Source organism: Phragmites australis, chromosome 14 (genome assembly GCF_958298935.1).
Source record: "Phragmites australis chromosome 14, lpPhrAust1.1, whole genome shotgun sequence".
In the NCBI taxonomy this organism is placed as follows: Eukaryota; Viridiplantae; Streptophyta; class Magnoliopsida; order Poales; family Poaceae; genus Phragmites; species Phragmites australis.
The window spans coordinates 28094530-28117728 of record NC_084934.1 but is presented as its reverse complement, the minus strand read 5'-3'; the positions used below and the strand labels follow the sequence as shown (position 1 = coordinate 28117728).

The 23199-nt window shown below is 46.2% G+C and overlaps 2 protein-coding genes across 2 annotated transcripts; both read right to left on the bottom strand.

The window, feature by feature from the left end:
* Window positions 1–8034: 8034 nt before the first annotated feature.
* On the bottom strand, window positions 8035–9661 carry LOC133891555 (cytochrome P450 709B2-like). Its single transcript, XM_062332280.1, has 4 exons — window positions 9438–9661; window positions 9098–9357; window positions 8616–8991; window positions 8035–8523 (listed from the first exon to the last, which is right to left on the bottom strand). The coding sequence occupies exons 1-4, from the start codon at window positions 9600–9602 to the stop codon at window positions 8083–8085; spliced, it is 1242 nt and encodes a 413-aa protein (XP_062188264.1). The 5' UTR covers window positions 9603–9661; the 3' UTR covers window positions 8035–8082.
* A 9073-nt stretch (window positions 9662–18734) lies between these two features.
* On the bottom strand, window positions 18735–20805 carry LOC133891554 (cytochrome P450 709B2-like). The gene is made up of 3 exons (XM_062332279.1): window positions 20356–20805; window positions 20034–20257; window positions 18735–19873 (listed from the first exon to the last, which is right to left on the bottom strand). The coding sequence occupies exons 1-3, from the start codon at window positions 20627–20629 to the stop codon at window positions 18827–18829; spliced, it is 1545 nt and encodes a 514-aa protein (XP_062188263.1). The 5' UTR covers window positions 20630–20805; the 3' UTR covers window positions 18735–18826.
* Window positions 20806–23199: the final 2394 nt, after the last annotated feature.

Sequence of the window (23199 nt, the reverse complement as noted above, 5' to 3'; positions counted from 1 at the left end):
CTTCAGATTCTGTGGAGCAAGATACTGTCCTACTGTAGTTACCCTTGTAGGATGGCAGGTGGTCCAAATGGCATCACACTGGCCATTGGGACTTGCACAGAGTTGGTGAATGGATATGACCTGGATCGGATAAGGATACCCCTTCTCAGAGCTTTGCTTTCTTGAATCTTGCAAGTCAATCGGCTCCATCTAGACACCACAAGGAAGTAAATAAATGGTAAGAAATCAACACACACGCAAGAGCTAGCATAGTGCAACCAAAGTCTCTGCTTTATATAGTAGTAATTCAGTGTCCCTACAAACCTCTAGTTGATTCATATGAGATTTTAAAATCATTAGAGAATCACTTTCCAATCACTTCTCCTAGAGAATTTGGATCAGGGACCCAATATAGGTCACATTGTTGTCCCCAGTCCTCTGCACAAACTTCGGATGGCAGCAACGATCAGTAGGACGAGCAGGACATCCTTTGTATTGGCCCATCAACTTCACTGATTAACTGCCCTGATGCATTGCATATGATGCATGATCAGTGAAATCCTGATGCTTTAATGATTCTAATTTTAGAGCTCTTTCCGCTTTTGGCATCCTTTTGATGGAGACACCACCGTTGTATATGATAGCAACAGGTGAACCGATCTATGCGTAAGCAAAAGCTTTGTAGCATACTGATTGCTGAAACCCAGTGTGGAGAAAGACTGCACTTGGATGCCTGGCCTATGTGCTGCGTGGTGTGTAGTTGCCTCTGTTAAGGTGAATAAGTTCATGGAAATTGATATTTTCCACGATCATTGCAAATTTTCAAACAGAATATAACTGGAAGAAACTTCCCCCATCACAAAACCCACATTTCCTCTATGATCTTAGAAGGATTGGAGATCGCGGAGGCACTAAGTTATTGGTGCTTCTTCAGAACTGTATAAGAAATAGGGGAATAATGTTACTGTGGCGGTAGCACAAAGTACTTCAGAGCAGCAGATAGTGAATTCCTGCAACAAACATACAAAACTAAGAAGTGAGATTCCTCGAATTCATCTTAGTGCAGACATATCACTTTTCCTTGACGAATGCTTGGTCAATTATGCAATAATCACGGAATAAATTTATGATCATTAATGAGGAAAATGTGCTCAGAACAGGTTAAGCTGCACATGGAGAAATGACAGGTACTCCATAAAGCAATCCGGAAATGAGAGCAAGTTTGGTGTGGCAAAGAAAAATTAAGCCGATCATCGTTAAGAGTCATATGAAATTACGAAGCTTGATGATAGTCAAACAGAATGAAATGCGAGCTTATACACTAAAACAACCCTTTTTAGACAATTAATAGTAAAAAAAGTGTGCAAGGCTGCAGACTGCAGGCATGGTAGAGAAAGGAGCAAATTGTAAAACCCCTCAATGCGTAACTTGAAACAAAAACACAAGCAGTTAATATTACCCTGTACACTTTTTACTCACATATACGCTCAAATATGTCCTCCGGAGAAAATTTCCTAACAGCATGTTGATGCAGTTGCTATTTTTCCAACATACTCTCTCCAGGCTGCTTATCACTAATTCCCAAGTATCTAAAGAAGTTAGTCACTAGCCTTTCATCAGCAGTTTTACACTTGATCATGCCTTCCGTATCCAGGATATGGCATGAAGTGACTGTAAAGTGTTTCCACAAGTCCTGTATCTTCCCATTAAAATGGCAGTCCGGTATTTATGGATTGCCTTTTAGTAGTTCCTTCCACGAATATTTTTTTTCGAGAAAAAAAAATACACAGATGAATATATATGAGGAAGCATCCACGAGTTGATGATCTTAGATCAAGCTATTTCCTGTTCTCTTCTTCAAGTTCCTCTCTTCTATCAAAGTTCTTATCCTTGTCACATCGGACCACATTCCAGCACTGGCATAGATATTAGACAGCAGAATATGATAGCCAGGATCATCAGGGTTTCGTTCAAATATATATTTTTTCGTTACTAGCTCAGCAATATCCATTCTGTTATGCTCTCTGCACGCTGACAATAGGCACCCAAGAACATCGATTTCTGGCACTTCATGTAAATATGCAATAAAATTCCAAGCGTCATCAAGCTTCCCAGATCTGCTGTAAAGGTCAACGATGCATGAATAGTGCCCCATATCTGGGGAAATATTGTAGTCTCATAACATGGGATCGTAGAAGCACAAACCCTTGTCAATAAGTCCTGCATGACTACAGCATGATAATAGAGCTACAAAAGTCACTTTATCTGGAGCAATTCCATCTATATTCATTAGGTCAAAAAGAATGAATGCTTGATCATCGCAGTCAGTGGCAAAAATCACATAATCAGGAGGAAAGCCTTCCGACCTCATGCGATTGAACAAACTCATCACCTCGAGCCAGTCTCCTCTGTGCACAGTCCCTCCGATCATCGCAGTCCACGCAGCCAAGTCCCTCACTCCCATGCTCTCAAACACGCTCCTTGCTTCACCCAAACACCGACACTTGGCGAACATGTCCACGAGCGTACACTGCACAAGCACATTGGGCATCACGCTGCCACGGGCAATGTCCGCCTCCACGTTCTAAGGAATCCTTCTCCACTGCTCAACTGCTCCAAGCGCCGCGCACGCTTTCAGAACAGGCGGGTACGTGGACCGATCAGCAGTAACCCAGCCGTTGCGCACCATGTCCCCGTGCCGCTCCAGCGCCTCCGAGGATCTGCGGGCGTCGACGAGGCCCCCGATCACGGTGTTCCACGAGAAGGAGTTCCTCCTGGGCATTCTGCCGAACACACGCATCGCGTGCCCGACGTCACTCAGCCTGGCGTACGCGCGCACCAGCTGCGCGGCGAGGACGGTGCTGCCGCAGCGGCCCACAGACCAGCAACGCGGCGTGCAATCTCTCCACCTCTGCGATGGAGGGGCCCGACGGCAGCCGGAGGCGAAACGACTCGTGCGAGACGGCATTGGAGGCGGCGGTCTCGCGTGGGCTACGACCGCTGCAAGCGTGCCGATGAGGCGTCGCTTGGGAGGCAAGAGGAGGGCGCCGGTGCGGGCGAGCCGCCGCCGGGCTTCGGTTCCAAGCGGCGAGTGGTTTGGAGCGGGGAAACCGGCTGCCATTGCAGCTGAAAGGCACTCGTAGCCTTTGATCCCAACTTGGACGGCTCGGCTGAGATACTAACCATTCTCCAAGGGCCTTCTGCCCTTCTCCAAGCTGCGGTCAGTGGCCACCGGTGAGCCGGTAAGTAGATTTCATTGTTGGAGCCATTGGAGGGGTTTCGAAGGTTTCATTGGAGGTTTGATAGCCATGGATTTGGCTTGAATGCTATTGGAATTTGATTTGGATGGCTTTTGGTGCTGAGTTTGATTTGAACTCGGAGCCTTAGGATGAACTCAATGGATCTGGATTTGGTGCTGTTTTGGAGTTTCAATGGTCGTGTTTTGAACGTTTCCAACTTTCGATTTGCCATATGACAGTGAATTGGTTGGTTGAGCTTTGGAGTGCACTCACCTCGATTTTGCTTTGATGCTAGCGGTTTGGAAGGAAGGGGCCTAGGAGGTTTACTTGATTCGGTGTACATGTTGGATTTGGTTTGGAGTTTGCGGTAATGGTTAGGAAGGATCAACACATTCATTGATGGCTGAGATGGAGATAAAATTTAAGGGATTATTGAATTGTATTCACATTGCTGCTTTTTTATACAATCTTTGTGGATTATGTGTTTGATTTGGTATAGAATTAGGACATTTTGGATGCAAGAAATGTATGTGGATCATGTGTTTGATGTGGTATAGAATTAGGACATTTTGGATACAATCTTTGGCTTTGGTAAGATTTTGTTGCTGCCTTTTAATTGATCATAGTTCTCAACTGATGTGATGTGTGGAACTTGATGAATATGTTTTTTTTTTTTGCTAGGTTTTGGAGATTTTTATGGTGATTGTGCTCGCGAGATGTATACTTGTGTCTTGATGTCAAAATTCAGTATGACTTTGTCTGCTTGTCTTCATGATTCATTTCATATACATGTTCTTATTTTTGGAGCCTCAAAATGGTTTTGTGTTAGCTTATGCACTGTGGCCTAGTGATCAATTTGGTTCTAAGTGGTTCTTGAGGAAGAGGTGTGAAATGTATTAAATAATGGTACGACAATAAGAGCATGAACAAAAATTCACATATAAAGATAAAATAGCACAACAACACATATTCAATGAACATAATCTTGCATGAAAGTGCTAATAGTTTAGTAGCAAAGACACCTCCCATTATGTAAAATAAAGAACTAAACAGCATGTGGTTGATACAAAAGAAAGTGCTCTCAGATGATTACAACAGTTGGCCCCATGACACTGAGGTCCTGCTCCCTAACTGTCCAATTGACACATCATAAACTGGGCTACAATCTAACATCTCAACTAGATGCAAAACTGAAAAATGTTCTCTGAAATTGAACTATCTTCCTGGACAGAGCTACTGCACACGATTACTGAAAATAAGTAAGCTAACTCTTTGAGAAAACAACACTAACAGAGCAGCAGATTAATAGAGCAAGAGCAAAAAAATATTCGGTTCTTTCAGAGGTTAATCAAAACAAGATTAATTGAACTAACAATTACAACAACACCTAGTCCAGAAATCAAGTCTAACAGGTAATATATTGAACAATAGCAGAGCTCCAAGAAATTGGTATACACGATGATCAAAGAGCTCCAAAAAAACTTCAGTTATCGCCTATACCAACCAAGAAAACAGAGAACTACATAGGTTCATAACTATTGTACTCAGATAACAAGCCCAATTTCTGTGTATTTAGTCATCACCGAGCATATAAGTACCAACACCAATGTTGTTCAGATCAAAATGAGGTAGAAACTCACAGAGAAACACGCTAAAACGCGTTGAGTAGAGAGGTTAGGAACGACTCTCTAGCCGCTGTCCCAGAAATCCTATTCACCGCACCGCGTCGACGAGTGCGGGCGAGCCTCGACGTTCACAGCTCTGACCAATACCAACACAGGAGATACTCCACTTAATCACTGCAAGTACTAAAGCACCAAATCCAGAGTCCAAATTCAACTCGACTCTAGATCAATGATGACAACCATAATCAAAGAGGAATCAATGAGGAATGAAGGGGAAAGGGGATTTCTCCATCCTCTTTAAGGAGAAGGGGACTGTTGAGGAACGGGTTGGCTACACTTGCCTAAAAATAAAAAAAATTACCGTATTCACCCAGAAAATCATGCAAGTAGGAGATCATAGATCGTTACCACTTAACGCGTAGTGCAGTGGAAGAAGAGTTAGAGAAGACCGATCCAACGTCATGCTCGTCAAACTGCTCGAGTAGCTTCTCAACCACATCCGCAACTAGCCCCGCGCAGGTGGTCATGCTCCTTGACCAGCTCTAAGTAGGTGATCGTGCTTCTCAACCAGTCCCTTGAGCAGGTCTATCACGTCCTCGACCAACTCCGAGCAAGTGGTCGTACTTCTCGACCAGTTCCTCGACCGGGCGAGTAGGTATGTTGACCAACCGAGTAGGTCCTCGACCAGCCGGATAGAAGCGTCGCAATCTTCACACCGAGGAGATCAGCACCGCAATAGTAACAGCGCCTCTACGGTAATCACACATACTGGGCAGGATCGCTGAGCGTTGATGTGCTAGCACCGTGTACGCGGCTAGGGTTTTGGAAGATCGTGTGGAGGGTTACGGCTAGTGTTTCGGAGTGGCTCACCTCTGCACGCCCCACCCCACACATCTCCTTATATAGAGCTCGCTAATGGGATCCTACGTTGGAAGCCCTTTATGTCTCTAACACCTCATGGATCATAATCGAATCAAACCCATATACAAATTCAAATCGTATATATATTTTTAGATCAAAAACCCTCGCAACCACTACACCGCTACTCCATGGTTACCAATCGTGTTGAACGTGGTTGACCTCGCCAAGAAAGCTTTTACTTCATGCGAATTGAGAACACAAGCAAAAGAATAGAACATGCAATCTGAAATACTATTACGAATATAGATGAAGTTCACAAGTGGGGTTCCTCAAACCGAACTAGCGGCGATACTGCAATGTGGTAGAATAATCTAAGAAAAAACCGAATTGTTCAAGTGTCTATGGCTAACTATATATAGAGGGACGACACTGCACCTCTCTCGAGTGATTGCGGCATGCAAAAAACAAATTTCAAAGTGGGTCCAGATCCGTTGGAATATCGTCTCGTATCCTTTCTAGGATGCATTTAAACACCTCCGTATGACTCTGTATGGAAGAGATATGATCTAATTGACACATGATTGTCTGTTTGAATCTGAATCGAAATATGATGCCGAGTTGACTTCTTGGAGTCTTTATTTCCACTCTCTGAATGCTCTCTAAATGAGTTTTGAGGTGGAACCAAATCCATTGGAACGTAAATGAAGTCCCTTTTCTAGATTGTGCTCACACATCTCCATTGGATTTCAGATGAAAGAATTACTAATACTTTTATTCAGACCTATCAACAGAGTCTGAATTTGATTCAGATTCTGAATCCAAGTGGTACATGGATTGGAATCCGAATTGGCTTGACTTAGAGGTGATGTGATGGCTTGTAAAAGGTTGGAGAAGCTTCCTTGTCTTGGAACCAAGTTTGGCGAGAGGGCCCCCAACCCACAAGAGCATACCGAAGATAATAATCTGACAACATATAATTCTCCAATATTAGGCAGTAGCATATTCTCACTGTAAATAAAAGCTTCATAAACGAATTCACCTGTCGTTCCTCACGAGTGGTCGTATCTGGAGGTAGCATGGTCACATCAATGACAATCAAGGTTCATATCTTTCTTTTTTCCCCAATTAACATGATAATTTCTAAGTCTTGAAAGTGAAAGTGGACTCTTTTTTACTTTGCTTTATTAAGATAATAATACAAGATAAAATCTTGGCATCCAATATGACTTGCACACATCAAATTAACATGAGATACAAAGTGTCAACAATTGGTAAAGTCTATTATTCAAATATTTATACAAAGAAGGGATACCTATTCAATAACTATGCGTATTAAATAGGATGATATAAGATTTTATATAGGTTCATGTCTCTCTTAAGATAATAGGATGACATGCGTATTAAATCCGATCGTAGATTGAATCTATTGTGGATTATAATGGGTTGTTTCTGCTTCTATTAGACCTTGTATTACTTCTATTTGGCTCTGTATCCCTTGTTCAACCCGCCGACCCCTTTCCTTTCTTATATAGTCGGGTTTGTGAGACATACTATACTCAGAGCCTCTAGCGTAATTTTTTACACAAAATAGATGTCTAATACCATGAAAATAACATAATATAGATTTTTGAAACAACCACATGTGAGAAATTTCGAGGACCCATGGAGATATGGGGACCAGGGTAGGGGAATGTACCTGCCCCCACTTTACCTGATGGAGGAAGAAATCCCTTTAATAACAGTCTTATAGGAAGAGAAAGGGCCTTATTCCCGTCACTTAATTTGGGAATTACCTATCGGAAAACAGGGACAACCTCGTTGACATCCCTAAGACAACCCATGCTCTGTTTCTTTCCATTACATGGAGTAGAGTGCAATGATTTTTTTTTTTAAAAAGGGGATTTTTATTTTTACCACTGTCCCGATCTTTATTGGAGGCTATATGAAAAATAGCTCCACCTTGAAGCACAGCTGGCAAAAGTGCAAGAGCTGAGAATCGAACCCCCGACTCATTGGTTCGCTCCTCTTAAGCTTACCAACCGAGCATTTACTTGTTCGCAAATGCAACGGGTTTGCCCCTCCTTCGAGATCAATCGAAGTATTCACTTGAGCGATATGGAAATCTGAAGCAGCAAATGCAAGGCCAAAACAAATCAGACGATTTGGCGAGGCTGAACTGGAACTAATATATTTGGTAGTGTTTTGAGTTTGAAACAGTGACAACTGAGATTAAGTCATACGAAACTCGTTGTCGTCGTCATCTTATATTCAGCAGCGGTTCTGCTTAATTTATTCATGTCAAACTAAACAAGGCGTTAATCTTTGTTCAATAGTGTACATCTGTGTTCAACAATAGAGTAAGTTCCATAGATTTCGCACTACGCATCGAAACTTGTGACAATCATGGGGAGCCCGTACTTTGGCCGCAGCGTGATCACGTCGGTCGGCGCGTGCACGTACTCCGGCGAGAGCGTCAGCGCGAACCGCTGCAGGATTGCGGCGACCACAGCCCTCGCCTCGATCATCGCGAAGTTCTGCCCGATGCACGCCCTCGGTCCCGTGGAGAAGGCCAGCAATGCGCTGAGGTGCTTCGGCCCCTTCTTGGTGGCGCCGCCGCTGCTGTCGAACCTCAGCGGGTTGAACTCGCTGGCGTCTTCGCCCCAGACCTCCTTGTCACGGTGCATCGTCGCGATCGGTATCGTCAGGATCGTGTCCTCGGGCACCGTGATGCCGCCCAGCTCGACCGGCGACCTCGTCCTCCTCCGGATGAGCGGCACGGGGCTGTACAGCCTCAGCATCTCCAGAAGGAACAGGCTCACCTGTGGACACGCAACATTTGCAACTCGTAAGCATCCGTTACTTACACGATCAATACTACGAAATGTCGGCAATGGCAGCGGCTGAGACTTGCCAGCTTCAGCTTGTTGAGCATGTCGTGAGTGGGAGCCTGGTCCCTCCCGCCACACTCCCGCAGCACCTCCTCCCTGAGCCTCTGCTGCCACTCCGGGTGCGTGCTCAGCAGGAACATGGTCCAGCTGAGCAGGTGCGATGTGGTCTCCTGCCCCGCGAAGAAGAAGGTCTTGCACTCGTCGATGATCACGTCCATGCTCAAAAGTTGGTCCCCGCCGCGCTCCGGCGCGCAGGCCTCCAGCATCAGTCCGAGGAGATCGTTCCCGTAGCCCGCCTTGTCCTTCGCGGCGAGCCTGTTCTTGATGATTTGCATGAGCGTGTTCCTCACCTCCTTGTCGAGTTTCCACACCTTCCGGTTCTTTTCGGTTGGAAGATACCTGAGGAAAGAATCTCAAACTCACAACCTGTTGTCTAATGTTCATCCCTAAAACTAGATTTTGCGCGTTTGCACAGCAATATGTGCGATGCGCTTATGTGCTTCACCTGAATCCTGGGATTTGGACATTGAAAAGTGTTGAGAAGGCAATGAACTGCAACTCCTTGAGTGCCTCGAACACTTGTTTGCCCTCCCTGTAGCTACTCCCGAATGCCGTGTGAGAGATCACATCTGCAGTGAGCTCTTCAAACTGGCCGCTCAGCTCAATCTCCACCTGATGGCACCCCTTCTTCCCCTGACTCTGTAGCTGCGCTTCCCACCCGGACACCATTGACTGAGCACAGTCCGCCATCGTCGCTGTCATAATCTGTTTTCAAAAGTTATCACAAGAACACGTGGAGATAGCTCCGTGGTTCGTGCCATAGCATCCATGCATCATCCGTGTACCTTGAGCTTGTCCATGTTGAAGGCCGGGTGCACCACCTTCCTGTGCCGCTGCCAGTCGTCGCCGTTCGCCAGCACGAGCCCCTCGCCGAGCAGCCGGAGAAGGTTCGAGTTCATCCGGTTTTGGGGGAACAGCCCCGTCCGGTCCGCGAGCACCTGCTTCGCCATGGCGAAGTCCACCACGCATATGTCCGGCGTCGATCCGAACCAGTACAGGAACACGCGCCCTGCTCAGCAACACATCAAGAACACCACATCAGCCAGTGAAACAGGATTAGTGCCTCAACGGGGAGCTGCTAGCTACCACTCTTAATCTGTGTTACCGTAGAGGGGGATCCATTCCCAGAACTGCGGCTACGCGATGATCGTGAACGGCGGGCGCTGCACGAGCCACATCGGACGAGGAGCGGAGAACGGCGGGCGCTGCACGAGCCACATCGGACGAGGAGCGCTTGATGCCGGCACGCGAGATGGTGGAGGTAGACTCTTCGTGCGGGCACGCTGCGAGCTCCCGCCCACAGAAGGCGAGGGACCCCTCTTGCGCCTCTTCTCCTCCTGGTGGTTCTTAAGCTTGAACTCCACCGTGAGTGATGTGCTCACCAACTTGTTGAAGTTAGTGAACTCATGTGCGGATAGTCGGTCCTGCATCTTCGAGTTGAGGCCATTGACAAAGCGGTATTGCTTCCGCTCGTCAGTGTTGACCTCATCAGGAGTGTACTGTGCAAGGTGATTGAACACTTGCACGTACTCCATCACCGCTCGACCTCCTTGCTTGAGGTCCATGAACTCTCGCCTCTTGATCTCCATGAGGCCCTTCGGAATGTGGAAATCCTAGAATTCCTGGCGGAACTCCGCCCAAGACACCCGGTGGTTGACGGGGTGCATGGCCAAGTAGTTGGACCACCACGCGCCCGCCGGGTCTTGAAGCTGATTGGCAGCGAAGAGCGCCTTCTCATGGTCCTCACATCTGAGGAGAGCAAGCTTCTGCTCGATCGTCCGGAGCTAGTAGTCAGCGTCCAAAGGATCCTCAGCCCGCGTGAAGGTAGGTAGCTGAGTCCTTAGGAAATCTAAGAAATCATCTCGGCGCCCGGCTCCACCCCCTCCATGAGGAGCCGTGTTGCGCACGAGAGCCTCCAAAAGCGCCTGATTAGTCTGGCGGTTCTGCTCAATCTGCATGAGTACTTCCGCTATTGTTGGCGGCGGGGGAGGGTTATTCTCATTAGAACCCTCGAGGTCATTCGACTCACGACGAGTTCTCACCATACTGTACCGAAAAAAGAAAAGGGAAACGTCAAATTCCGACATAGCCTAAAAGCATTCACCAGGTATCATTTGCTAGACTACCATACTAACATATGTACGGAAAATGCATGCATATGCAATATGAAAATGATGACATGCTCGATCCTACCTACTGTTTCTTTCTCAAGCACTCCTCACCGATTGAGCCCCCGATATTAACCGCCATCGGGAGGCGTTCCTTACCTTTTCCGACGATGCACATTGTCGGAGGGTTAACTCCTATCGCAGGGATCCTAAGGGACCCCTTTTTAGAGATTCAGCCGGGGGGATGATTCTGAATATTTTTGCTGGAGAAATAAATGGATGTAAATGTGATGGCAGGTGGGGTGGAATGATCCAATGCAGAAAAGAGTAAATGCGTCGGGGACTTTTAGACAGGTTCGGGCCGCACTGCGCGTGACACCCTACTCCTGTGTGGATGCTATAAATGCCCTGAGAATGTCTCTCAGGAACGTGCCGGTTACAAGAATGTCTGTCTATCCTAGAGCCTTGGGCTCCTTGTTCTTCGGTTTCTATGCTCGTACGAAGGTGTTCTTCGATCTCTGAGCGAGAGTCTGTTGGTTCTATGTGCGCTTGTCCGAGCTTGGATTCACCGTCCGCTTCAACTTCGGCTCCCCCTTCGATCTGTGTGTGTCGGTCGCTTTAAATACCCGCCGGCGGAAGCGTACCCCGAAGGGGAGGGCACGAGTTCCAAGGCGCCATAAATGGAAAGGGCATCATCATGGCCTCTGCGTGAAGTGACGGGGGATGAAAACGCGCCCCGCGCCCGGTCTTCAGGCTTCATGATGGTGCTGGCAACAGGCGCCGTGGAGAGGGCCCACCAGGCAGCCGCAGAGCGGCCTGGCGTGCCCGCCCGGTCTTGTTCGCCTGCCATAGCAGCGCGACAGACGGAACGCCTCGGGCCCCGCGATGTTATCTCGAGGCGCGCCGAATGGCACGGGATGAGACCCGTGCATTAAATGTCCCCACGCCCTTCTGCCAGAATATGGCAGGAACTGACACCGAGCGTGGCGGGAGCAGTTGGAGGTGACAGGCCACGCGCACTCTTAAATGCGGCATCGGGCCTTTTACTGGCTGACACCTCATCGCTGGACCCCTGTGGGAGCCACCGACGGAAGACTCCTTGGGCCGTCGGGGAACCGAGTGCTCGAGGTCACTATTCACCTCCCCGAGCACTCTCTCCCGAGAATTCCCTCTCTTGGTCCTCGGGGAACCGAGTGCTGGGGGGCCACTGTTCATGGCCCGAGCACTCTCTCCCGGGCTTGGCTGTACGGATCCTCAGGAAACCGAGTGCTCGGGGGCTGCTGCTCGCAGCCCGGAGCACTCTCTCCCGGAACTACCTTCCTTGGGTCGTCGGGGTACTCGGGTGCCCGGGGGGCCACTGCTCGCAGCCCCGGGCACACCCCTCCCGGTACTCGGTTCTCCTGGTCGTCGGGGGACTTGGGTGCTCGGGGGTCACTGTTCACCTCCCCGAGCACTTTCTTCCTGGTCACTTAGTCTTTGCGGATCACCGGGGAACCCGGGTACTCGGGGGCCACTGACTGTGGCCCCGAGCGCCCTCTCTCGGGACTTAGTCTTTTTTACCTCGCGGAGATGACCCCGCGGGAGGGCGCCATGTGGCGGATTGCTGGCCCGGCCTCGGGATTCGGGGACCCCTAGTTCCTGATTCACCGACACACATACTTAGCAAATGAATCACAAATGCATAATGAAAGCGAAAACAAACACTTCAACCGCCGCTCATAATACGTATTAATACTTAAGGGCATACGTATAGCATTTCCATACATATTAAACATGAAGAGGCATAAACAAAACTTAGTGAGTTGTTTAGGTGAAGTTAACCGCTTACTAGACAACGCACTAATCATGTTTAGGCTACTTAATTAAACCAATCTCTGATGCCACGCTATAAGGAACCATCCATATAATATTTAATCATTACATCGATTATTTTCATAATCACGACTACAACAATTAACCAGAATATCACCCCGGTAGTCCCGGCACGTGTTTTGTGTCCAAGATCAGAACACATGCCTTCCAACATACACATCACAACATAGCTTAATAAAGAGCGAGTAATAAATATTTATATTACAAGTATTAAGCATGCAACTGATTTCAACAATTTACAACAAAAGCGAGCTAGGAGGAGACAAAAACCCCTCAACTCCTAACCACAAAAAACTACGCAGCGGAAAGTTAAACTTATAAACAACAAAAAAGAATGGCATCACATGCCTTTAGGCACCGTCCCAAAAACGTCACTTTCAGAATAGGATGCACTACTCTTGCCCACCACCAAGATCGGCAGGTATGAAGTAGCCAAACACCGTATCTTCCTCACCAGCAGCACCTGAAACGCAGGTATGAGTACGAAGGGTACTCGCAAGACTTCAACCATATAGAGTACATAAACATAGCTCGACTCTAAAGATTATGCATTGAGCCATTAGCAAGGATAAAGCCACATGGTTATGTTAAACATAAGCAGTAAGCAATCTAGACATCTATGTGTGAGCAACTAACTTAACCAACAACATAATTCTACCCTGCATATACCAACTGAACATAAAGGTAAGTGTAACCAACATAAACATAAAACTAGAACCAACATGACCATATATGTAACCAAGAACTAACTCGTCCATCACCATAATAACCGAACCATCAACCACATATCCGAACCATCACCCACAAACGAGAACTCTACGTCCGGGTGCAGATGAAACAATAGCATGCTCATGACCGAGAGCGCGGCAGTTCGAACTGTTTATACACCCTGCAGGGGGATACTCCTGGACCCACATGACACGAGGACCATTCGGCTTGTGTCACCCGCTAAAGTGCACACAAGAAGGTACTCGTGACAACCTTTCGCAACCAGCCCCAACCGTTTGGATCATGCATCGCTCGGTGCGGCGGTACTAGAACTACTCCCGGAGCAAACTAGTATCGCTACAAGCTCACCCGCTCACACCGTCGATGTCCACGCCCAAAAAGCCACAGCTGCGAAGATATTCGGCTCGCCTTACCATTAGATCGGCATGTGGTGAGTAAGGTAAGTGCTAAAGCCAACTACCCCGACGATCAGCCTTAAACGATGCAAGCGGTCTACGATGCCCGAGTTCCTCTCCCGGCCTACCCCCAAGACTTTCCTTCGGAGCAAACGTCACCCCTAACACCGCCCACATCTCGTCTCATACTCACCACTCAACCAACCATCATCAACACATATCCAACATTGTGATCATAACAAAAGTAAATAACGCCTATGCTCGTGAACGATGAAACCATTCACCGCTCGACTTCTACCGAAAGACCTATGCATTGCTAAGCATTTCGATTAATTTGTAATCTAGACAACAACATATTCAAGGCGACAAGGGTATGAATAAACAACATCTCAAGGTAGAGGATATGCAATTCAACATAGGATCTACCCATCTATACCCGACAATGACTCACTAAACATGCAAACATACACAAACATAATTTATCAATTTTAGACTTCATTCAATTCGATTAAACGGGTGCAATATGCAAACATAATAGGTTGTTTGCCTTGATGAACTGGTTCACAAAGGTGCGGCACCTCGGGATTAACCTCGGTCTCCGGGATCGATGGATCGGCGCGCTCTAAGAAACATAACGCGTGCAATGGTAAGCATAAATGAAATGCAACAATGTAAGCCACAAGGTGCAAATGATGAAATGTCATGAAAATATGCTTTAAAATGTAGGAAAACATTTTTCCTAGCTTGAACGAGTCATAAGAAGACAAGAAAATTTGGTTTCATCCATTTTGGACTTGCAAAGAATTAATGGTGAATTAATGAAGCTTAAGTCTAATTAATTAGACTCAAAAAGTTAATTAATTATTTTCAGGATGGAGATATTTTTAACAGGTAGAGGATGTTAAAATGAAACCAACAAAATTGGTTTCATGATTTTTAGAGTTCGTATGAATTAATTATGAATTTTACAAGTTATCAGCAGAGGAGAAAAATCCTTTGATGAACAGTACACTGGATACTCTGGTGTAGGCCGGATACTCCGGTACCCCGGAGACTCCGGGAGACTCTCCGGCAGCGCCTCTCTGTTATTTCCGGTGGGGGCTCGCCCGGAGACTTCGGGTAGCTCCAGAACTGGACTGTTTTGAGGGGAAAAATTGTCCGGAATGAATTGCGATCTTCTCCAAACCAAAAGGGAACATGTTTGAGCTAAGTTTAAGGGTTCTATAACTCACTTAACAACCTAGAAACTTCATTACTAACTCAAATTTATCCAATTCCTCAATTTAGGGTTAAACTCACAAAAACTCTTGAATTTCACTCTTTTGCGAAATCGACCAATCGAATCACGAATTCATGCCATGGGGAGCCTAAGGGACTTACCCACGGCACTTGTGAAGGTTAGTGGCCGTCGGGTGATGAAGAAAATGGTGGAAAATCGAAGAATTCCGGCGTTCTTCACTTTTCAATCCTAACACCAAAAGACATCCAAATCGGCTCAAATCCTTCGGGAATGAGCAAACAAATTGGAGGAATGGAATGCTTGTGAGCTTGTGATTGCAATGGTACCACATACTCACCTCGAATCCCTCTCTTGAGCTCGCATTTTGGGAGAGAATGAGAGAGGATGTGAGAGGGAGAGAGGGCTCTTGCTCCCTTTGCCTTGGCTGGTGGGGAGCACGGGTGGGAGTGAGGAGGAGAGAGAGAGGAGCAGGTGGGGCTGCTCCAAGGGAGTGAGTGGGGTGGTTGACCCACATGTGGGGCCCACATATTAGGGGAAAAGTCCGTTTTAACTGCGAATTCAATCTTTTTCTCTCCTGAATTCGATTCTCTCATCCGATTGACATAAAATGAATTGCGCTAGAGTTATAAAACAAAATTACATAAAATTAAATATAATGCTTAGGAAGCATAATTATGCTTAATTATATGATTATGGAATTTAGGACGTGACTTCATGGCAGCATATGACATAGGGTTATTATCTAAGAGACACCCGAACCTGTATAAAATCTCGTGTTTTCCTCTTCAATACACACAGGTACTGAAGGTATTCCTATTTTTATATAAATATTTGAATAATCGACTTTACCAATCGTTAACATTTTGTATCTTGTGTCAATTTGATGTGTGCTAGTCATATTGAATGTCAATATTTTATCTTGTATCTTTTATCTTAATAAAGAAAAGTCAAAAGGAGTCTTCATTTTCACTCTCAATACGTAGAAATTACCATATTAACCAGAAAAAAAGAGAAGACGCTGAACCTTTGATTCTTATGATCTTTTGACAGTCTAGATTAAATCAAATAGTCCATGCCAAATACAATTAATAAATAGCTAAAATTCAGAATAAATAAATAAGGAGTTTGATTACCATATTAATTTGTAAGCAAATTAGCTAAATATGGGTCTATGTTAAATAAATTAATGAATAACTAAGATCCATATAATAATATAGGAATAAGTGAAACTAGCAAGGCACATCCATAGGAAAAAAATTGTAAAAAATTAAAAAATCAGACAATAGATTTACTGTTGCGTAGCTCGGGCCACAACATCAGAAAGACGCGCAGGACAAGGCACAACCTACAATATACAAATGGTGGAGCCACGGCTTAATGTGGTGATAAAAGGCACCAAAAAAACTATGATGGGAAAAAAAAGATGTAGCCTGCAACATGATACAACCAAGGCAAAGTCGAAACCTCTATATCATGACAATAGGCAGGTGAGAAGCTATGCTTAACAGAATTTGTTAGAAGAATTTAAAAATTGGACAATAGATTTACTTCCGCGCAGCTCGAGGCTAGGACATTAGATAGACACGTGGGACAAGGCTCAACCTGTATGCTACAAATGGTGGAGCCGTTACTTATAGCTTCAAAAAGGATGCAACCTATAACATGATGCAATCGCAACAATAGGCATACGTGGAGTTGTGTTTGAATGAATTGGCTAGAAAAATAAAAATTAGATAATATATTTACTTCTGTGCAGCTCAAGGTCGCAACATTAGACAAATGTGTGGGACAAGGCACAATCTACAAGCTACAAATGGTGGAGCCACGACTTACAAACATGACAAGAGGCACCAACAAAACTAAGGATGGGCAAAGCACGATGCAACCTGCAACATGGTGCAACCATGGTGAAGTTGAAACCTCTCAATCATAACAGTAGATGAGCGAGGAGTTATGTTTGACTTAATTTGTAAAGAAAATTTAAATATTAGATAATAGATTTATTTTTGCATAGCTCGATGCCACAACGTTAGACAGACGTGTGGGACAAGGAACAATTTGCATGCTACAAATGATGAAGCCGCGACTTACAACAGTGATAAGAGGCACTGACGATTCCATGGATGAGAAAAGTAGGATGCAGCTTGCAACATGATGCAACAAAGGCGAAATCGAAACCTCACAATATGTTTGACAGGATTCATTAGGATTTTTTTTTAAATCAGATAATATATTTACTTCTGTGCAGCTCGAGGCCACAACATTAGACAGATGTTTGGGATAAGGCATAACCTACAGGCTACAAATGATAGAGCCGCGACTTACAATGGTGACAAGAGGCACTGATGAAACTGTGGATGAGCAGCAATGATACAACCAAGGCAATGTCAAAACATCGCAATCGTGATGGTATATGGACGAGGAGCTATGTTTGACTGAATTTGATAGGAAAAATGAAAAATTAGATAATAGATTTTATTTGTGCGTAGCTCGAGGCCACGACATCAAATATACACACGGGACAAGGCACAATATGTATGCTACAAATAGTGGAGCTGTGACTTGCAGCGATGACAAGAGACACCAACGAAACTGTGGATGGGCAAAGCAGGATGCAACCTACAACATGATGCAACCAAGGCTGTAGTAAAAACCTCGCGATTGCGATAGTAGGCGAGCGAGAAGTTATGTTTAATTGAATTTGTTAGCAATATTGAAAATCAAACAATATATTACTTCTGCGTAGCTCGAGGACACATCATTAGACAGTGGTGCGAGACAAGGCACAACCTGCGGGGTACAAATGGTGGAGCAGTCAGCGTGACAAGAGGCACCAATGAAACCGTGGATAAGTGAAGCAGGATGCAACGTGCAACATGATTCTTTCAATAAAAATAAAATAAGAAAAAATAATCGAGGAAAAAAACTATCATGTTATATAGAAACAATTATATTGAGTCGGTTTCTACCGTTGCCAAGCAAAATAAAATAAGAAGCAACCGGCGGTATACTGAGAAAAAGAAAGAAAGAAAGTTATCTATATAAATACAAAGTCTAAAAAGACTTATATCTCCTATCAAATGTATTATAAAAAGACTTATACCTCCTATCAAATGTATTATGATACTAGATTTTACAGCAAATCTAGCTAAGTATTTGCATAGACCACCTTGTTAGTTACATATTAATACTAATATTTTACTAGCTTGTAACGGGAATGGGACCCTGTCAGATACCTATTACCCGCATGGGGACGGCGATGGGAAAAAATGCCCCCGGGAGGAGAAATGGGGATGGGTGATTTTTCCTTTAGGTGGGGACGGGTACATTCACCCACCGCCCGTAGAGAATCTCCCCATTTCCATCTCTGAATTTTCCCATTTCCATCCTTAGGTTGTATAGCAGGGAAATGCAATACCACTGCATGTGCCTAATGGGAATTACTCATATGGGTATTGGGAAATTCCCATTACTCATATGGGTATTGGGAAATTTCGCATTCCTATCTAGCGTGCGTATGAGCGCGTCGCGTTGCGAACTCCTTGTACCAAACTTTTCTATTTTAATGAAAAACATACATAGCTCTCCTGCATATTGCTAAAAAAAAAAATCCAAGTCTTAGAATATAAGAAATAGTTTATTGATGAGAGTGAAATACCAAAACTTGTTCAATCCAAACAACCAACTCGTCACATGCGATTCTTGTGCAAGTATATTACACACCAGGCGACAACAAAATGAAGCAACAAAGAAAACTTATCTAGAGTACAACGTAGTGCAAAAACCCTACTCAACGAATACAATACGTGGCATCAGCATAACTTGCAACTCTACATCTGCAGGCTCTTGAGGAGCATGGGGAGCCCGTGCCTGGGCCGCAGCGTGAGCACGTCCATGGGCGCGTGCACGTACTTGGGGGACAGCTTGAGCGCGAACCTCTGCATGATCATGGCAATCACAGCCTTGGCCTCGATCATCGCAAAGTTCTGCCCGATGCATGACCTCGGCCCGCTGGAGAAGGACAGCAGTGCGTTGGGGTGCTTCGCCGCCCTCGTCACCCCGTTCTCGAACCTCTCGGGCCTGAACTCGTCGGCATCCTCGCCCCAGACCTCCTTGTCCCGGTGGATCGTCGCAATCGGGATCGTCAGGATCGCGCCCTCGGGCACCTTGACGCCACCGAGCTCCAGGTCCGAGCTCGTCTTCCGCGTAATCAGCGCCGCCGGGCCGTACAGCCTCAGCGTCTCGAGGAGGAACATGTTGACCAGCTTGAGCTTGTTGAGCATGTCGTAGGTGGGAACCTCCCCGCCGCACTCCCGCCGCACCTCCTCCTGGAGCTTGTCCTGCCACTCTGGATGCGTGCTCAACAAGAACATGGCCCAGGTGAGCAGGTGCGAGGTGGTGTCGTGCCCGGCGAAGAAGAAGGTCTTGCACTCATCGATGATCTCGTCCATGCTCAGCAGCGGGCTCTCGCCGTGCTCCGACGCGCAGGCCTCCAGCATCAGCCCGAGCAGATCGTTCCCGTAGCCCGCGGTGTCCTTAGTGGCGAGCCGGCCCTTGATGATGTCCATGAGCATTCCCCTCACCTTCTTGTCGAGCTTCCGTGTCTTGAGATTCTTCTCAGTTGGAAGATACCTGAACACTTGGATCTGTACATCGAAAGCGGTGGAGAAGGCGAGGAACAGCAGTTCCCTCTGCGCCAGAAAGACTTGTTTCCCCTCCCTGTAGCTGCTCCCGAACGCCGTGCGCGAGATCACATTGGCAGTGAGCTCCTCGAACCGGCTGCTCAGCTCGATCTCCACGTCGCCGCCCTTCGCCAGTTGTGCTTCCCACTCGGACATCATCGACCGAGCACAGTCGGACATGGTCACCGTCATCATCTGTCGTGTCAAATGAAAATGGCTCAATAATTAGTTGAGAGGAAGTCCCACACGTACGTCTGACTTGAGAAATGCAAGTACAACACATCAACACGTGTTTACTTTGAGTTAGTTCCCGGACGCACGTGCTTCGTACAAGCGTGTATGCGTACCTACGTACCTTGAGCTTGTCCATATCGAAGGCCGGGTGCACGACCTTACGGTGGCGCTTCCACTCATCGCCGTCGATGAGCACGAGCCCCTTGCCGAGCAGGTGGGTGATGTGCGGGTTCATGAGGTTTTTTGGATACAGCCCCGTGCGGTCGAAGAGCACCTGCTTCACCACGTTCACGTCTGCCACGCACACGTTCGGTCGCGCCCCGGTCCAGTACAAGAACGTCCGCCCTACATAGCACATGCGACGTTAGAACACAAAACAAAGAGCTACTACAACGTGATCGGGCATTGAAGCAACAGGTTTCTGTTTGTGAAGTGAAACGTACCGTAGAGCGGGATCCACTCGCGGAAGTGTGGCTGCACCATGGGGATGAAGTCGTGGTCGGTGACGTCCAGAGTGGCGCCGGCGACCGCGGCGTGGAGCCGCTTGATGTCGCCGAGGTTCCCGACGAAGAACTTGTACCCCGGCCCGTGCATGCCCTGCACCCGGAGCCTCCTGGTGATGGCGTAGGGGCGCCACACTAGGTGCACCAGCGCGTTAAACGCCCACGACGCCAGCACCGCGGCTGTGGTCGCGGCCACCATCCAAGCCAGACCCATGCTCACTCTCTTCCGGCTCAGGTCAGCTCGAGTCTGCACGGCCGAGAAGGAAATCGTCTGGCTGCTTTCTTGCCCCCTGTTGACACCGGCTTTGATCGACGAAAGTTGGTCACTTGGAGAATCTCGTGTGTGTGTGTGTTGCTTGTGTGGAATGGTGAGGAGACTGGAGGCGGGATGGAGGAGATATTTGTACCGCGTTTTTTTGTGGCTGGTGCTTGGTGGGCACGCGTGGTTTGTCGGGTTATGGAGAGGTAGGTGAGCCGGTGAGATCATCGATGATGTATGGGAGCTTCGGCTGGACGTGCCCTCGAGGCCCACATCTTTTGGGTGCTGGGCGCGCTTTGCTTGGATTGCATATGCGTATTGCAGACGATTGGACCCCGTGTCGCAGGTTCAGGATTAGCACGTGTATCACGTTGCTTTCGAAGTAATCAAATCGTAAGGAAACGTGAAACAGTCCGATTCCACGGCGTATTTGAGGTACGGTTTGTTTCAACTTGCAGATCGCGAATGGTAATCACAGTTTATAAATTGAAATAAATAGATGAATTATACAATTTAGCTATTAGGCTGTAACAATTCAGTAATTTATCTTTAATCAATTTATACAGATTGTGCAATTCAGCTTTTACAATTAAATTTCTTAGCGTCTATTTGTTCCAGTTATAGATGATAAAAAATAATTTATAGATTGTAGATTGTAAAAAATTAGATCGTACAATCTGTAGAAACTAGTAAATTTCACGATCTATAATATTTGAACATACTTCTAACCCTAACAACAAGCAACAGTACTAAAAATCCATCAGTTTCATCAAGAACTCACAGTCGGGTTGATGAAGGGATGAAGTTGACGATGTGTCGATTTGCTGCCGTGCAGATCGAAGATGAAGCAGTGCAGAGCGGTCGCGCAGGTGCGCTGCCCAGAAACCTTATTGTCGTCCCTCGTGCGGGCTTCACGACGGCAGAGGCTCGGAGATACCGCTCACCCTCCAACATTGTGTCCGGCAGCACAGCACACAGGACAATGATCTGGATGGGTGGAGAAGAAAATGTGGAGCAGAGATATCTGTCCCCAAAAGCCTGGACGTCTCCAGGATTTATAGGGAAATGGCTGCCCTCTTGGAGCCGTTTTCTCTCATAAAATTCCCACAATTGCAGCCTCCATAACAGACCAATAACCCGCAGAGTTAAGGCATTGATCGCGATTAAAACAACTAATTATGGCATTGATCACAATTAAAAAGGGAGAGCAACAAAAGGGCTTGCAATTTTGTGCTGCCACGCCACGCCACGGCGCGGATATTCACGCGAAAAATACGCGAATACGCGCGCGCGCGTGCGTGTGAATATAGCAAAGTATACTCTCTCTTTCTCATTTTCTCTATTTCAAAGAGGCCAGAGAATTCAAGTATTTAAGTTGATCTATATCCCCTTGCCTGGCAATACGGGACTAAAACTTCTTGCTTTGCCTTCTCATGAATGGGCTTTAAATGGGTCACATTCCAACAATCCCCCACCAATGCCAAAGCGAGAAAAAGAAGGAAAAAAGATCACTGTATTATAGTGCTGTTAATATACCAGTCTTTTAGTATAAGTCCCGTACGGGTTGAACTTACACCTAGAATACCAAGATTCAACTTTCCACAACTGATGAATGGACTATGCCTTGAATTCACAGTTTTGTGTGGACAGATTTCACTTGAAATCGCAACTGATACTAGGCTGCTAAAACAACCTCGCCTAAACAGAGCGTTTATGGTCTGCTCCCATATCTTCTCATGAGCTTTCTAAGAGAATGCCCTGTTCTCATGAACTGCGACCAAACAGTTAGGCTCAAGTAGGTGTTTTCCTTCAAGATATCCTGCAGGCTAATATCTTCTGCAATGAAAAACATTAAGGCTTTACGCCAACCTTCCATGCAGTCAAGAGTATTTTTATTTTGAACATGTGTAATGTACTCTTTGGTTACATCATCAATTTATTTTTCCTATTACCTAATTCACGGGATCTCCGCTCAGAAGGATAGGTTACCATTGTGATGCACTAACTTAAATGGGCCTCATTCCCATGTCCTTGGACATCACTGAAATCGCATTTCGTGGTAATCCCTTTGTAAAAGGGTCTGCCAGATTTTTCTCAGTACGCACGTAGCTCACAGCTATTACTCCGGAGTTTCTCATTTTCCTGACAGATTTAAGTCTACGCTTCACATGTTTGGAGGACTTAGTATTGTCCTTAGTACTCATAACCTTGGCTAGCACAGTTTGGTTATCGCAGTACATAAGGATTTGTGGTATTGGTTTCTCAACCAATGGTAAGTCCAATAGAAGCTCTCTTAGCCATTCAGCTTCAACAGTGGTTGTCTCTAGTGCAACAAGTTCTGCTTCCATAGTTGACCTCGTCAAAATGGACTGTTTTCAGGACCTCTATGAAACTGCACCACCTCCAAGTGTGAATACATAGCCACTGGTGGCTTTGATCTCATCTGCATCTGAGATCTAATTGGAATCACTATATCCTTCTAACACAGATGGATATCCTGTGTAGTGAATCCCAAATGTTGTTGT

What these genes read in the sequence shown, in the direction of transcription:
- LOC133891555 (XM_062332280.1), bottom strand. Translation starts at nt 9,602, where the DNA reads ATGGCGAAGCAGGTGCTCGCGGACCGGACGGGGCTGTTCCCCCAAAAC. An exon ending in GTCCAAATCCCAGGATTCAG is followed by an intron (nt 8,992 to 9,097) that starts GTGAAGCACATA and finishes TTCTTTCCTCAG; the next exon opens with GTATCTTCCAACCGAAAAGA. An exon ending in TGCTCAACAAGCTGAAGCTG is followed by an intron (nt 8,524 to 8,615) that starts GCAAGTCTCAGC and finishes GCGTGTCCACAG; the next exon opens with GTGAGCCTGTTCCTTCTGGA.
- LOC133891554 (XM_062332279.1), bottom strand. Translation starts at nt 20,629, where the DNA reads ATGGGTCTGGCTTGGATGGTGGCCGCGACCACAGCCGCGGTGCTGGCG. An exon ending in CGAGTGGATCCCGCTCTACG is followed by an intron (nt 20,258 to 20,355) that starts GTACGTTTCACT and finishes TGTGCTATGTAG; the next exon opens with GGCGGACGTTCTTGTACTGG. An exon ending in TCGATATGGACAAGCTCAAG is followed by an intron (nt 19,874 to 20,033) that starts GTACGTAGGTAC and finishes TTGACACGACAG; the next exon opens with ATGATGACGGTGACCATGTC.